The 16,648-nt window shown below is 41.3% G+C and overlaps 1 protein-coding gene across 1 annotated transcript; it reads left to right on the top strand.

The window, feature by feature from the left end:
* Positions 1 to 8,032: 8,032 nt before the first annotated feature.
* Positions 8,033 to 8,501, top strand: LOC102484785 (ubiquitin-conjugating enzyme E2 L3). Its single transcript, XM_014585151.1, has one exon. The coding sequence runs from the start codon at positions 8,061 to 8,063 to the stop codon at positions 8,499 to 8,501; it is 441 nt and encodes a 146-aa protein (XP_014440637.1). The 5' UTR covers positions 8,033 to 8,060.
* Positions 8,502 to 16,648: the final 8,147 nt, after the last annotated feature.

Raw genomic sequence — 16,648 nt, 5'->3', positions numbered from 1 at the left:
GGTAGCTGTTCTAACACTGCAGAGCAACACCTTACTCATGTGTTTATGTGATGCTGGTGTAAACAAACCTTTTGCACTGCCAGTCATATAACGTATAGCACATGTGATTATGTATAGCACATAATACTTGATAATGACAATAAATGACTATGTTTCTGGTTTATGTATATGTTGGGTTATCAGAAAAGTAATGATGTGGTTTTCTATGCAAAAATGTGTCATGACTTTCCTAGCAATCCAGTACTATGCTACACATTTTATTATTACGTTAGAGTATACATAGTCTACTTAAGTATTTATTTTAAAAGCTTACTGTAAAACAGTAGGCCATGTTATACTAGCAGGAGCCTCATATATCTCATGTTTATTGTATCTCTGGATTGCATCATTTTCTTGTATACTTTGTCTAATCTTATGTTACATTGTTCATCATGGCCTTTCCAGTAGGACCAGAAGACAGTGATACTGTATGGTGATCCCTACATCCCTACGTCAACTTGTGTTGCCTAAGCCAATGTGTATTTCTATCTTTGTTTTTAACAAAGAGGCTTAAAATGTAAGAAAAAAACATTGATAGAAAAAAGCTTATAAAATAAGCACAAAAAGGGGACCAGCAAGTGGCATGCTGGTTAAGGTGCTGGATTTCCACATGGCCATCTATGGTTCAAGTCCTGGATCTAATGGCTTACTTTGCCTCTCTCTCTCTCTGTCTCTCTCTAGTGAGCATACATGCCCTATAGCAAATAATAATAACAAGAAATAAAATTAAACAATTTTTTTAAAGCACATGAAGAAAGAAAACACTGGGCTAGCTGATGGTTAAGGCAGCTGGATCCTACATGGCCAACTCTGTGGTTCAAATCCCAGTGGCTTGAGAACACACTGAGCACATGTACATACCCAAATCCCAAGAGGAAAATGGAAAATAAGGGATTGCAGGATGGCCATTCCCCTGGAGGGTGATTTCTCACTTTCTTTTTCCTATGTCTCTCTTTAGCGAGTGCACATACTCTAATGGCAAAAATCTAAAACTAATGATAATATTGGGGTTTCAGAAGTCATATTTTTTCTAAGCAAAAATGCATCATGACTTTTCTGACAACCCAATAGGAATATGAAAGAACAGAAACTGTGTTATTACAAGAGTCAAAAAGTTTTAAATGTTAAAGTTTATAAAATAAAAAAGTTACTAGGATGAAATTATTATTTTTATTATGATTTGTTATTAAAGAAAAAATGGGTTTTATAACTGTAGTGCAGCCTAAGTGTGCAGTGTTTATGAAGTCTGTAGCAGTGCACAGTAGTGGCCTAGGCATTCACATTCACTCACCACTCACTCACTGACACACAGAGCAATTTCATCCTGTAAGCTCCATTCATGGTAAATGCCCTATGTGGGTGTAACCTTTTTATTTCATGCCAACTTTTAACTGAAACTCTTCCATGTTTAGATACACACATACTTTCCATTGTGTTAAAATTGCCTACAAGACTCAGTACAATAACATGTGGTAAAGGTTTAGAGCCTAGGAGCAAAGCCTACACCACAGAGCCAAGGTGTGTAGTAGGCTAAACTGTCTAGGTTTGTGTGAGTGTCCTCTGTGATGTTTGTACAGTTTCTCAGACTAGATCCTCATAGTTATGCAATACATGACCGAACCTGGACTATTTTCCTATGCACTTACTAACTGATGACAGAGCTTAATGGAGTTCAGCTAGGAGAGGACACAGGCAGTCATACGACTGGCCATGGCTTGAGTCATGGGTCCAGTGACTTGCAAAACACAGTAGGAGCACATGCATGCTTGCCCAAAATCCTAACAGTATGGAGAAATGGATGACAAAGGATTGCAGCACGACTATGCCCCAATCAGGGATTGCTTTCTACCTCTCCTTCACTCTCTCTGTCTCTCTCTGGCACTTGTTCTCTTGCAAAAACAAAAACAAAAACAAAACAAAACCTTCCCGTATGGCTTATCCTCAAAGAGCTTTGTGTCTGGCCCCCTAATTTCTCATCTTAATGAACTTTGTCTGAGAAGAGACTCTTTAAATTCCCCCTACCCTTGCTTTTCTCAGAAACTCTTGGACATAGGGACACTCATCAGATCATATGGTCTGAAAGACTCCTTCTAGCCTTGACCTGTGGTAGAACTGTCTTTGTGGTCTCATAATTGAGCTCAAAGCAGAGAATGAGACCCAGCATCTGGGAGGTCCCTGGGAGGAAGGGCTTTTAACTGCCATTCTTTCTACAGTGTTATGGTTGGAAAAGAGAGGCTGTGAAAATGATACCATTGATTTTCCCTATTTATTTTCTCTTCAAGGCATTCATATTAAATTTGCTCCCTCTTCAGATCAAACGTGTCTGTGGGAAGCAATACTTAGAACAAGAAACTACCCAAGTCTGCCTCTCTGAAGAGTGGTTCTCTGAGTTAGAAAGACGGCACATGGACACATTGCCAGTGACTCTCCTTAGAGCGCAGCCTAAAGGAAGTTCTTCTATAACCTCATCTTCAAGGTGCTTTTGGCAATAGCAAAATGGCTTTTGACAGCAGTTGGTCTCCTGTATTTATGTACTAAGTTTCTGACTGCCTCATGGATCAACACTTTAGCTTTACCATGAGTGTGCAGTGGAGTGGATAGGTAAATATATCCAACCCTCAACATTGCAAGTTGCCCTTCAGTTTACCATAATATTCTGAGGTTCCAGAGGAAAAGAAAATGTTAATGTTTACACCAGTCAAACAGAAAAGTTAACATTGCTGGGGCCAGACAATGGTGAGGCAGTAAAATGTGATAGTCCATGAGGTTCACTCACATGGGAAGATTCTGGGTTCATATCCAGAGACTTCCCTGATTATACCAGGCATACGCATGCTATGGGCATGCTTTTGCTCTTGCTCATGGAGAAAATAATAAACTTTTTTTAAAAAGAAAGAAAATGGGACATTACTGTTTATACAATCTGTAATATTAATGGTAAAGCATAAGTCACAATTCTATTTATTCTCTGAATGACTGGATAATTAAGATTTCGTTTTGTTTTTTCAAAATAGAAGCTGGAGATAATGAAAGACACGCACACCGTATCTTCTGACCTACCTTTGGACAACCTCTCCCTACCTGTATCATTCTCTCTCTCTCTCATCTCTGATTTTGCCTCATATATGATCTTGCCACTTATGGTTGGAGGGCTTTGGAACCTCAGAATTTTCAAGACTCTAAATCCCTGTGTTTGGTTCAACTTCTATTCTACCCAAGGTGCTACTGAGCCATGGAGGTTGTCAATCCATCAGTTCTGTCTGACTTGTATTTTGCAGAAGTGATTGAAAACGTCAAATGATTAAAGGATGAGAGTATGACTATCAGCTTACTGAGTAAATACAAGGCTTGCTTGGGGGAGCAACAGGTGGCTTGGTGGTTAAGAGTGCTGGATTCTCACATGACCAACAACGGTTCAAGTCCTGGACCTGGCAGCTTGCTTTCTCACTTTTTCTTTCTCTCTCTTTCTCTGTCTCTGTCTAGTCAAATTTAAAAATAATAATAACAAATAGAATTAAATAAATAAATAACCCCTTAAAAAAAAAATACAAGGTTTGGCCAACCAGCCAAACCAGATGAGTTTTCAAAATTTATCACCTGCCACAGCCAGCACAAGGAACCCAACCTGGAGATTTATCTAAAAGTTTGAGGTACAAGGGTCTGATTATAGGATTTCCGAGGAAGGAAGGATACGGAGGCATTAGCACTAGAGGTGCAACATTGCAACCTGTCACCCTCTGTTGTCTGAGAAATAGGCAATGCATGTCACCTGGACAGTAGCACAAATCTTTTCCCATTTTTTGTAGGGTCTGTAGGTATAATAGGTTAGGGTTAGGGAGTATGGACCAGCCCAGTTCTGTAAGAAGGCTGAAAGAAAGAAGAACCACACTCCCTCCCTTCAACTCTGGTGTTCGGACTTGAGCACACGTGTGCTCCTGGAGGGGTAGGTTTGGCAGGGTTTATGTAAACACACCTGAATGTGTCTTCTATGAGTCTACTAATCTGTTTCAAAGCTGTCATGTAACTTACAGCTTCTGATTTTTCAGGGCTCTGAGTGATTAATTGGAAGACATTTTAGGCAATGTTTAAGGCACTTTTGGCCAACAGAAACAAACTGTGAGCCACAAATGCATTTGGCTGATGTCATTTTTAAGCTTCAAGTAGCTATATTAAAAATAGTAAAAAGAAACAGATGAAATTAATTTTTAAAGTACATCTTAATGCAATACACTCAAAATATTATTTCAACATGTCAACAATATAAATTTTTTTTCTATGAAATTCAGCTTTTCTTTGTAATAACTTTCAATCCAGTGAATGTATTTTACATTCCGAGCACATCACAATTCAGACTAATCACATTTCCAGGGCTTGGTAGCCACATGTGGCTATCATATTGGAAAGTGTAGTTCTAATCTGTTATTGATACCATCAGACTTGGACCAGCAGGTGGAATGGAGGCTAAGGCACTGGACCCCATATGGCCAACTGCACAGTTCGAGTCCCAGACCTGGCGGCTTAAAAACTTACCAGCTGCATATGCACACATGCTTCAGATCCCAAGAGGAAGTGGAGGAGAGATTGCAGCTTGACCATCCTAGGGATGAAAGAAAATTTCTCACTTTGCTCTCTCTGTCTCTCTCCAGTGAGCACACATACTCTATAACAAACTATATATATATGTCAGAAAAACCATGTCATATTTTTCTTTTTTTCCTATGCAAAAATGCATCATGACTTTTCTACCATATACATATATCACCAGATTTAAAAACCGAAACAAAAAAAATTGCCAATACAATAAAAGGTCACACTGATAAAGAATAATTGTATAAGATGTCATCAGTGACAGAGTTTAATGTTCCCCAAGCACCTTAGGGATGAAAAACATTCAGTGTCTCACTGGTGCCTTGGATATTTTAACTGGAAACTCCCAGGTGCTCTCTCCTCCTCTCTTTCTCCCCCTCCAGTCTTTCTTCTCCTCCCTTTTTCTTCCCAACTTAGCTGGTCCTTTCTTGACTTCATCACAGATAAGCGGCCTTGTATTTTCTAAGCTCTTGCCTTCAGACATAGAGATTGTAACATCTGTCAACAGTTGGCACCAAAACTAGACAGAACACATGACAGACTATAGCAGTCAGATATGACATCCAGAGATAACAACAAAACAAACCACAGACCAACAGATGTCCTGTCCCAACATCACCCTCATTACCCAACCATAGCTCCCTTTCCCTAAGTCCCAATAAAAGTTCTCTGTCCCTACCCTTCAGTGCTAATGCAATGCTCTGCATCTGGCCCCTCTGCACTGTCAGAAACTAAATGAATTCTCTATTGACTTTCCTTGTGAGTTTGTGAATTCTTTCACAGTCTGCTACCAAGACCACCCTATCATATTGCAGGGATCACTCGATAATAGGGTCTCCAGAAGCTCCAAACCCATGTTGGGACTGCTTATCCACAGAGTTGAAAAGTGACTCAAAGGCTTTTTCTCATTCTAAAACAAAACAAACAAACAAACAAACAAAGCTTTGTTTTGAACAAACGAATTGAAAAGAATGAGCTACCATTTGTTAAGATAACTCAACATGCAGATTATAGACCTCTCAATTTTAAGAACCAGATATCCATGCAAGTCTACATTAGATGTGAAAACTAAATCAGCAATAAACACTTAGGTCAAAATTGCATGCCTAGTGTAGCTATCTGTATCCGAACACTTAATTTATGTGTAAAGCGTATAAAGATTGAATTTCTTAGCCATTACCAGTAAAGGTCACGATTTTCTAATTCAGAACCAAAAGATGACTCCCCAAGTGCCCTTTGGGAAGAGACAGAAAGTAAAACCAAAAAATTCCCTGGAGCTCCGTAATCACTGCCAGAGAGTCAGAAAGGACAGAATTACATTGTTCATTGCCGATCTAGCTCATTGTGGATATGGACAGGAACAGCCCTGAGTTCCCAATGGGAGGGACACAGATGGACCAGAGGAGATTGTATGAGCCTGTGTAAATGCAAAAACAAGTGTGACTAGCCGATCCCAACATTGGGTCAAAACACTGGTGACACAATACTCAAGGCTATTGTAACAACTCAATGAATGGCTAATCTGGTGCCAAAAAATGCCATTTATTTGCATGGATAAGATGGTTCAATCAAAAAAAATTACACTAGGGGCCAGCAGGTGGAATAGTGGTTAAGGCACTGGATTCTCACATGGTCAGCTGCAGTTTGAGTCTTGGGCCTGGTGACTTGAAAATCACACCAGGTGCATGTACGTGCATGCCCAAAATCCAAGAGGAGAATGGAGAAGGGACTGTGGTGTGGCCATCTCCTCTTGGGTGATTTCTCACTTTCTGCTTTCTGTCTCTCCAGCAAGCCCACCTGCCCTATAGGGAAAAAAAAAGAAAAAAAAAAAAAGCTTTCTAAAAAACTGATGCAAAGAAATACAATTTAGCTAAATATTAAATAGTGGCAGGCCAATGAAATAATGTAACTGGCTACTGGCTCTAGGAGAGCACTGTTATTTCTGAACCTCTCCAACAAATGGCTTCCTCAGTGTGGTCTTACTTATTAACGTTCTCTGATCTCCAGGAAAACTTTCCTTTCTAGTTGACCCTCATTTGATTTTCCTTAATCCTAATTACAAGGCTCTAGCAAGTCCCATACCTTTCCGCCTGTGGGAGATAAAAATTTTTATTACTATTCTTTTGACTTCTTATCAGTTGCTTCTGATAAGAATACTGAAATCTTGAAAGAAAAAAAATGCAATTCAAAAGAGACTAAGAAGTGAAAGAAGTTGAAGTATTATGGAAATCTCACATCTCGATTGGTTTAAAATTGGATGTGCTTTTTAGTAAAAGCACTAACTTGATCAAGAGGTTAAGAGGTTGAAATTTGCTCCACAGGATACTACCATGCAGAATTTAAAAAGAAGAACTCAGAAAAAGAAGTGCCTAGAAGGTAGCTAATAGAAGCTTTGGGATCAATTTCTAGAAAACCTGCTGTGATGATGTAAATAAGGCTATTCGGGAAGAGGTAGCATGAATGAAAGTACGGTTGATTTATAATGAGATACAATTTAAGTTGCAGCTGAGGTCAAAGAAGCTCTACTGTAATAAGATCAATTTACACCTGAATGGAGTTTAAACAGATAAACCAAGACTATAAAACTGGGTCTTGAATAACATCGCCATTAAAAGTAGATGTGCTTTATAGTCTGTGTTGAGAATGCTGAGAATCTAATGTTTTTGTTGTTTTTTGTCCAAGGAGTCAAGGTTTATAAATGCACTCATAGAAACAGATGATCCCTCTGGAGGTAGGACTTCCATGCAGGGCGCTCCTTTCTGCAGACATTCCTCTATTCTTGAGCAGTGGGATTTGAAGAGCGTATTACTCATTACAGTCACTTCCACCAAGCTTGCTCACGTGTTGATGGAGGCCTTAGAAGGGAGGTCTTGAAATTTGTGGGTTGTCTAACTCTTCTGATCAAGACTGGCACAGAGAGTGTCTTCTTCTCGTGAGCTTGACACTTGTGTTATTAATGACAGTACTATTCACTCATTCAACAAATATGTATTGAATCTCTTCTCTGTGCTATGCTCTGTACAAGGTACTAAAATCTAAAGGAACTTTTGCATCCCTCCTGATTCTCACAATCTATGGGAAAGGCAGATAATAGTGCATTGATAAAAATGCAGCCACAATTAAAAATTTGCAAATAGTTTAGTGATATAAGAAAGTCTAAAAGAAGAACCTACCTTAGTCAAGATATCAGGAAAGACTTCTGCAAGAAAGTGGCAATTCAGCTGAGTGATCTGGAAGATGAGTAAGATATTTCGGGCAACATTTAAGACAGTTCCATCCCACAGAAAGAAAATGTGAGCCACAGATACATGTAATTGATGTCAATTTTAAGTTTCTAGTAGCTGTGTTAAGCATAGTACAAAGGAACAGGTAAAATTAATTTTAAAAGCATATTTTAGGATGCATTCTGGGAAAGCAGCAGCACCAGATCCAAGATGGCGGCTAGCAGGAGGCTGATGAAGGAACTTGAAGAAATCCGCAAATGTGGAATGAAAAACTTCTGTAACATCCAGGTTGATGAAGCTAATTTATTGACTTGGCAAGGGCTTATTGTTCCTGACAACCCTCCATATGACAAGGGGGCCTTCAGAATCGAAATCAACTTTCCAGCAGAGTACCCATTCAAACCACCGAAGATCACATTTAAAACAAAGATCTATCACCCGAACATCGATGAAAAGGGGCAGGTCTGTCTGCCAGTAATTAGTGCTGAAAACTGGAAGCCAGCCACCAAAACCGACCAAGTAATCCAGTCCCTCATAGCACTGGTGAATGACCCCCAGCCCGAGCACCCACTCCGGGCTGACCTAACTGAAGAATACTCTAAGGACCGTAAAAAATTCTGTAAGAACGCTGAAGAGTTTACAAAGAAATAAGGGGAAAAGCGAACTGTGGACTAAAATCTGCCATGATTGATCCCAGCAAGTGTGAGCAGAGACCCCAAGCAGTGCATCAGACACCCCGCAAAGCAGGACTCTGTGGAAAACTGACATGTGCCACCACCTGGCATTCGCTTGTGGCAGTTACTAACTTTCTACAGTTTTATTAATCAAAAGTGGTCTAGGTAACCTGTAAAGAAAGGATTAAAAATTTAAGATGTTCTAGTTCTGCTTTCTTTGTTTTAAAAATCACTGCTTCAATCTACTTCAAAAAAAAAAAAGCATATTTTAATACAGTATATCCAAAATATTATTTCAGGTGAAGAGGATAGGGATACACATTCCAGTTAGAGAAAACAGCATGTACAAAAGCACAGTGGTAGGAGGAAGCATGCCAAATGGTAGAGGAAGACAGTGAGAATGGAAGAGAGGGAAGGAAAGAATTATGGCACTCTAGGCAAGACAGGGGTCTAGACTAATGTGGCATCAGTAGATTTGGAAAACAAAAGAGAAGGGAATTGGAAATAGAACAGATGGGATTTGATGATAGGTCAGCTAAGAGAAGTGTTAGGGTTTTCCAAAGAAACAGAGCCAATAGGATATATAAATTAGTAAGAGGAGATTCATTGTGGGAATTTGCTCATGAGATTATGGAGCCCAAGAAACTTCATGACACACCTTCTTGCAAGCTGGAAAATCAGAAAACCCAGCAGTGTAATTCAGTCTGATTCCGAAGGCCTGAGAACCAGGGCACCTAATGGTGTAAATCCCAGAGTGTGAAGTTCTGAAAAGTAGGAACTCCAGCAGAAGATGGATGTCTCAAGAAAAGAAAACATATTTGCTCTCTCCACAGTGTTGTTTTACTAGGGCCCTCAGCGGATTGGATACCTACTCAGTCTGTTTATTCAAACGCTAATCCTTTCTGGGAGTACCCTCCCAGACAAACCCAGAAATAATGCTTTACCAACTCCCCAGACATCCCTTAGTCCAGTCAAATAGACAAATAACACCAATCATCACAGGGTCTCCAGTGACAAGGAAGAGGAGAAATCAAAAATGACTACTGTTTTCAGACTGAATAATTGAGAGGTAATAACATATATTGATATGAGAAAGCCTTGGGGGTGCACGGTGGGAGGTTCTGTGTTGTGCTGGGAGGTTCTGTGTCGTATTGGGAGGTTCTGTGTTGTGCTGCGAGGTACCGTGTCATGTTGGAAGGTTCTGTGTTGTTGTGTTGGGAGTGGAAAGGTTTCTTCTGGGGGATAAAATCAAGAATTTCATTTTGACCATGTTAAGTTCTAGTTTTCTCTGTGATGTCTTAATAAATATATCCAGAAGGATGAGCAGATTTAGCCTCATAACAATGAAAAGCAAAAACGACTCAGAAGAAAGTTCTGGTTTTTAATAAACATTTGGGAACTATCAATATCAAGATGCTGCTTAAATGGGAAGGAATTGAGAAGCTCATGTCTAACTCCCAAGGAACCCCAACATTTATAAGTTTAATTAAGAAGGAGGAGCAAGCATAATGGACCAAGAAAGAGGAACCAGCTGAGGAGAGAAAAAAAGAAAAACCTTTGAATCACAAATACCACTAAGAACACATGTTTGACAAGAACAAAAAGGGATTCATAGAATCAGGAAACATGGAGGTCACAGAGGCTCTTGGCGAGATTATTTCAATCCCATCTCAGAGGCAAGAGCTATAATGTAGAGGGCAGAAGAATAAATCTGACAGCAGAGTGATAGAACAGAGACGGCATCATGAGACAACACGGGGTGAGGTTCGGCTACTAAGAATAGGAGGGATTTGGGCTTAAGGAAAATCTCTTTCCTTTTCACTTTTAAATGAAATGAAGTTGTTTTAATTGATGGGATGTTCATATATGTTGAAGTGTTCTGTGGGGAAAGGCCTAGTTCTTAGCATAGGCCAATTTCTGCAGCATAAATATTCTCACGAGATTTTATTTCAAGCTATCCACTATGTATCACGGAATGTGAATTAGAGAGCCTTAGAATTGGCTCTGGCAGTCTGGGGTCATCTGGATCCAGCTTGAGGGGTGTCATCCAGTGAAGAGCGAAGGATTTATGATACAGGGCACTGGGACTAGAACCAGACGAACATGATCCTTACAAAGCAGAGGATGAAAAGGATTCAGAAAACACTGCAAATGTTTTCCACTATATGTAAATTTCAAAGCCCCTGCCTTTTTTACCTGATGAACTTATTAACTCTTTTTTCTTTTGCAAAGAGAAAGAGGTAAGAATTCTTTCTGCGTCTGTATTTGCGACTGTTTCTTTTTTATCTTCTGTTAGAAGGATTTGACCCAGGGTCTCCACGTGGGATGTGGCTTCTTTTCGAGCAGCACATTTCCATTGAGTCATAGCGGAGCCCTCCAAGAGCGACGAACTCTCTCATTTCCCACCCAAAGACCAGGCCTGACTGCCCTTTCCTGCAGACATCCCTGCCATCTGTGGAGCACCTACTGTGTGTACTAAGCCCTGGGATAAGCATTTGTTGCATATTATCAAATTGGTCCCTAACAGCTGGCCCATGCCAGGCCACCAGGTGGTGTGGTGATTAAAGTGACTGGACTCCCACATGACTGACTGCAGTTCAAGTCCCAGATCCGGGGACTTGAAAATCATGCCGAGCACGTGTGTGTGTGCATACATAAGACACTGAGAAGAGAATGGGGAAGGCATTGCAGTGTGGCCATCCCTTGGGGGGTAATTTCTCACTCTCCCTCTCCCTGTATCTTTCAGTCTCTCTCCTCTCTGGTGAGAGCAGGTGCCCTATAGCAAAATCCTAAAAAAAAAAAAAAAAAAAAAAAGTTGATCTATGAGCCAGTGACATGTATTATTTTCCTGATATGTAATGTATTATGAATAAATATTGCGAAAAGCCAAATATATTGAATTTAAAAGCCTTCTTTATTTCAAATTATGTCATTTCTACTTTTAGGAATAACAAAATGCCCCTTTATTAAAGAAAAATTGCACAATCTGGAATGTTTTACTTCAGTTTTCATGTTGGTAGTTGATAAAGCAATGGAAGATCTGTGGGTTTCCTGCATAGTCAGGAACCTTTGAGCCTCAGTAATGGAGAACCCTGCTAACCCAGCGAACGTCACACAGAACTGAATTCACTGGCGGGCAGCCTTCAGGCATAGTTTGGTTTTAAAGCTGTTCCTGCAGCTCTGACTCGTTTGTGATGTTATTTTCTCCCTGGGCCCTCTCTTTTATGACAGTTTTATCCCCAAGCTGGCTTCTCATTGCAGCATTATTCCAGTCATTCTAAGCCTCAAATAAATCTGATACACTGTTCAAAGGAAGCAGAAGAGCTTCTGCTGCTGTGTTGCAGAAAGTTCTGAGGTGCACTTTGTCCCTGGGTCCTATGTCCACCCAACAAACAAATCACCCCCCATGGAACCCTGCAGGATAGAAAGTTCTTGGCTGTCCCTTCTAAAGAAAGAGGCAGATACTTTTCCCGGCTGAAACAAGAAGGTAAATGACAACATCAACAACAGCTGACAAAAAGTACTAGGTCAAGTTCCGGTGCAAGCAGGGTCCACGCGTGGTCTCAGTCCGCCTGACTTTGAGTAGCCATAGAGAGCAGCTTCTGGGGCTCCGACAGCGGTAAACTGGACCTGGACTCATCAGGGAGCAGGTGAAGGTGCAGCTCCCCTTAGCCAACGCGCAGGAGCTGCTGCAGAGGACAGTGGACAAGTGTTTCCAGCACACTGGGAAGTGGACGCGTGGGAGCGGGAGGCCCCCTCTGGTCAGCTCAGAGCAGAAGGGCATCGCTGTGCATGGACCGCTACATCGCCTGGAGCACCGTGTCCGGTTCCTACAACTCCCGGCTGCAGCCAGAGCGAGCCAACATGTGACCTGCGCAGCCTCCACCCGGGCTCCACCTCTGTGACGGGGCGGGGCGGGTCGGGAGGACAGCCTGTGTACCGGAGCCGGGAGAACATGCGCCCTGCCCCCGAGGCGCTGGCAGCCCTGTGGCACCTCAGACCGCCGCTGCGCTGTGACCTCCCAAGAGTGGCTAAATGAAGTGCAGAAGGAGGTGCAAACAGCCCTCAGACCTGTGCTTACAGACAGGTCTGCTTTAATCCTCGCGGCCTCCAGAAGAGGTAGGTTTTATTAGGAGCCTGTTTCACAGATGAGAACACTTAGGCTTGTGAATGAAACGTAACTTGTGGGACTAGCAGGTGGCATGGTGGTTGGGGAAGCTGGAATACCACATGGACGCCATGGTCTGAGTCCTGGACCTAGAGAAGCCTCTTTCTCACTTTCCCCGTCCCCAGTCTTGCTCTGTCCCTCTCTGGTCAAATTAAAATGATTAAATAAAGTTAAGTAAAATAATTCAAAAGAAGAAGAAGAAGAAGAAGAAGAAGAAGAAGAAGAAGAAGAAGAAGAAGAAGAAGAAGAAGAAGAAGAAGAAGAAGAAGAAGAAGAAGAAGAAGAAGAAGAAGAAGAAGAAGAAGAAGAAGAAGAAGAAGAAGAAGAAGAAGAAGAAGAAGAAGAAGAAGAAGAAGAAGAAGAAGAAGAAGAAGAAGAAGAAGAAGAAGAAGAAGAAGAAGAAGAAGAAGAAGAAGAAGAAGAAGAAGAAGAGTAACTTGTGTGGACTTACAGGATTCGTCACATTAGGATTAAGACGTACCTACCCAGAGCCCATAATCCTACCCACCATGGTGTTTTCTGTACTGCCTGCTTTGCAGGAATGTTTGTAGCTGTTCTGTCACTAGGAGAGAGGTGGCCTGAGAATAAAATCAACCAAACCAAAAAGCAAGAGAGGAGAGAGGACAAGTGCTAACCATTTCATTGGAACCCATAGATCAAATCATGCATGAAGCTGAAACCACCACTTTAGAGAGCTAACCATTCATGTAGATAAATGTTAAGTGCATGGAACTTATACATGAAGCTAAAACACACTTCTAGACTAAGATATATAAGCCAGTAACTATTTTATTTTATGTTTGTTTTTGCAAATTTTGAGCTTTCTATTAGTTGTAACAGAAGAACATTTAACAAATGCGGGGCCAGCAGGTGGCGTGGTGGTTAAAGCGCTGTACATTCCCACATGGCCAACTACAGTTTGAGTCCCAGACCTCGTGGCTTGCTTTCTCACTTTCCCTTTCTCTCTCTCTTTCTCTGTATCTCTCTCTGGTCAAATTAAAAAAATTAATGAATGAATGAATAAATAAAATTAAATAATTCTTAAAAAAAAAGAAAATTTAACAAATGCAATAAAGCAATACAAATATTTCAGACTAGGACTTTAGAATTCCATGCCATAATAAATTGGATTGTTGGGAGCCGGTATTGTATGGATCTGTACTGCTAGCCTGTGTGAGTGTGCGGTTTTCTTCTTAATGTTAATTAATGCATAGTGCCATCAAAAGGCTGTTTTTCATAAAGAACAACAGTATAAATGTATAATCAAGCATTATGTACAAGGTATTGGTTGAAGCATCATTCCTCATACTCAGAGGGTGCTCCTCTTCATTGGTGAAGAAAATTCAGCAACCTGATACATGAGGCAGTGTGATCCCTTCATTCTTACAAATCAAAGACCAGTATTCCTTACTAGAATGTGCTACTTCTGGAAAGAGATGACCTCCTTAAAAGAGCTATGCAGGGTTAATGCCCTTATGCACACACAGGAGACTAGACATCATTGCTATTACAAAGACACTTTCATTTCAGGACTATATGGGAACTCTAGTTGAAGCACCATGGCTCTATGTACATAGGAAAAAATGAAAACAAAGTACTCAGTAATAAAACTGGTCAATGAGACACAAATCTGTTTGGAACCAGGGCCCGGCTTTTCCAACAACTCTGCTCTTGCTCTGAACTGGTGACTTAACTGTGATGTCATCACCTTTCCCCTAAGCCACCCCCTTCTCTCTAACCTACCATCTCTATTCCAGATGTTTTCCCTAACTATGATCTCCCTGAGATGGACATGGACACTTCGGGAGAGACCAAGTCAAGTCACTAGTAAAGAAACCCCCATGCCAGATCGTATCGCCCTGGGCTGTATTGTTCCATAGAGTCTGAATGGAGAATTGTTGTCCTGAGGTGTAGAGGGCAGGAGAATTATGCATGCAGGAACTGTAGTGATTATGCAAATTAAGGAGGTTTCTTTGTTGTTTGATTTCCAGAGCAGGAAGCAGCTTGTGTCAGAGATTTACAGTAGTAGTCCTACAAATAGGACCCCCAGGTGTGCCCCAGGGGGTGATGACAGAGGTAGCTATTATAGAAGGTTAATCTGGGGACAAAGAAAATGTGCTGGAACCACGCATTAACAAGCACCAACATAAGGTCTAAGACTGTGAACCTCATGAATTAGAGAGTGGAGAAAGGGAGTGTTGAGGGAAGGGAGGCAAGAAAGCAAAATGCTCGTGAGGAAGTATTTTCTCTGGAAGTTCATGTGTGAAAAAAAAGAAGTCAAAGCAGAAACTAATTTTACAAGGCAAATACAATCAAGGCTGTGCAGTTGCTAATCAGAAATGCAGTCAATGCAAATGAAGGCAGGCCTGGTAGAGGGAGTGGGTAAAGGCCCCATGCTATGTCTCCAGGCAAGAGATGAGCTGCAGGGAGAACGATCTGAACAGATGCTGCCCCAGAAGAATCTGGTCCCAGAGGAATGAGGGATATACTCTCGCCCTCTCTCAGGAGCGCCCTTGTGGCCCACACTAGGTAACCTAGGCAGGTACTTTTTTTTTTCTTAGAGACAGAGACATTTACTATAGCAAGTGTGCACTCACCGAAGAGAGAGAGAGAGAAAGAAAGAAATCATCCTCTAGGGAGATGGTCACTCTGCAATCTCTTCTCCAATCTCCTCTCGGGATTTTGGGCATGCATGCACATGTGCCTGGCATGAGTTTTAAGCCACTGGGTCCAGGACTCGAAAGGGGGGTTGACGACATGAGAGTCCAGCGACATAACCATTATGCCATCTACTGGTCCCAAGTACTCTTAAACTTAGGAAGACAGTCATCTGAAACATTTCTCAATACTCATTCAGACCAAAGGCAGAAAACTATTTTCAATTATACTTTTTTGGCTAAAGTGTACAAGGCAACTTCAAAAAGTTCATGGGAAAATGAAGTTTATTTTGGTACAAAAAAGCAAAATTGAAAGGCATGCAAAATTTTTTCATAATACGCATTTTTCATGAACTTTCTGAAGACTTCTTATTCTTACCCTTTCTCACAGCTGTGGCTTTATTCGTGATTTGGGACAGGCCTCTAACCTTAGCCCCCTAGGCCCAAGAACTGAGCATCACATCACATGGTTCAATCAAGGTCAATACAAGAGAGAGAGAAAATGGAACTATTGCTTTATTCAAATTAACCTACAGTCACAAAGTCCTCTCCTGACCTAGAAAATGAGGAATCAGATTTTTTATTTCCGAGCCAACTTTTCTGTCTATGTGAAAATTTCTCCTGCCAACACACCTGTTATTATTTTTAATTATTTTTTTATAGGGCACATGCACTTGATGGAGAGAAAGAGAGAAAGAGAAATAACATCCCCCCAGGGGGATGGCCACACTGCAGTCCCTTCTCTTCCATTCGCCTCTCAGGATTTTGGGCATACCTGTGCAAGCACCCAGCATGATTTTCTAGCCACAATGTCTGGGACTCGAACCATGAAGTCAACCCTGAGGGATCCACCTAACTTTTATCCCCCCTGCCACTTGCTTGTTTAAGATTTTTTTTTTTTTTTTTTTTTTTTTTTTTTTTTGGAGAGGTTTTGTTTTTGGTTTTTTGTTTGTTTTGTTTTGTTTTGTTTTTTCACTATAGGGCACATGCGCTCGCCAGACAGAGAGACAGAAAGCGAGAAATCACCCCCCAGGAGGGATGGTCACACCGCAATCCCTTCTCCTCCATTCTCCTCTTGGGATCTTGGGCACGCACGCACACGCGCCCAGCGTGAGTTTTAAGCCACCAGGTCCGGGACGCGAACCGCGGTCGACTACGTGGGAGTCCAGCGACATAGCCATTACACTAACTGCTGGTTCCCAAGATTGTTATTGAAGAGGAAGCTGTGATGTGATACTCAGTTTTGGGGCCTACGCTGCTAAGATTAGAGGCCTATCCCAAATCACAAGTAAAGCAACA

This window comes from Tupaia chinensis, unplaced genomic scaffold (genome assembly GCF_000334495.1).
Source record: "Tupaia chinensis unplaced genomic scaffold, TupChi_1.0 Scaffold149131_1, whole genome shotgun sequence".
In the NCBI taxonomy this organism is placed as follows: Eukaryota; Metazoa; Chordata; class Mammalia; order Scandentia; family Tupaiidae; genus Tupaia; species Tupaia belangeri.
Note: the sequence above shows the minus strand (reverse complement) of the source record. Positions and strands in the feature narration are given on the sequence as shown.

Coding starts and splice junctions, on each gene's coding strand:
- LOC102484785 (XM_014585151.1), top strand. CDS start 8,061: ATGGCGGCTAGCAGGAGGCTGATGAAGGAACTTGAAGAAATCCGCAAA.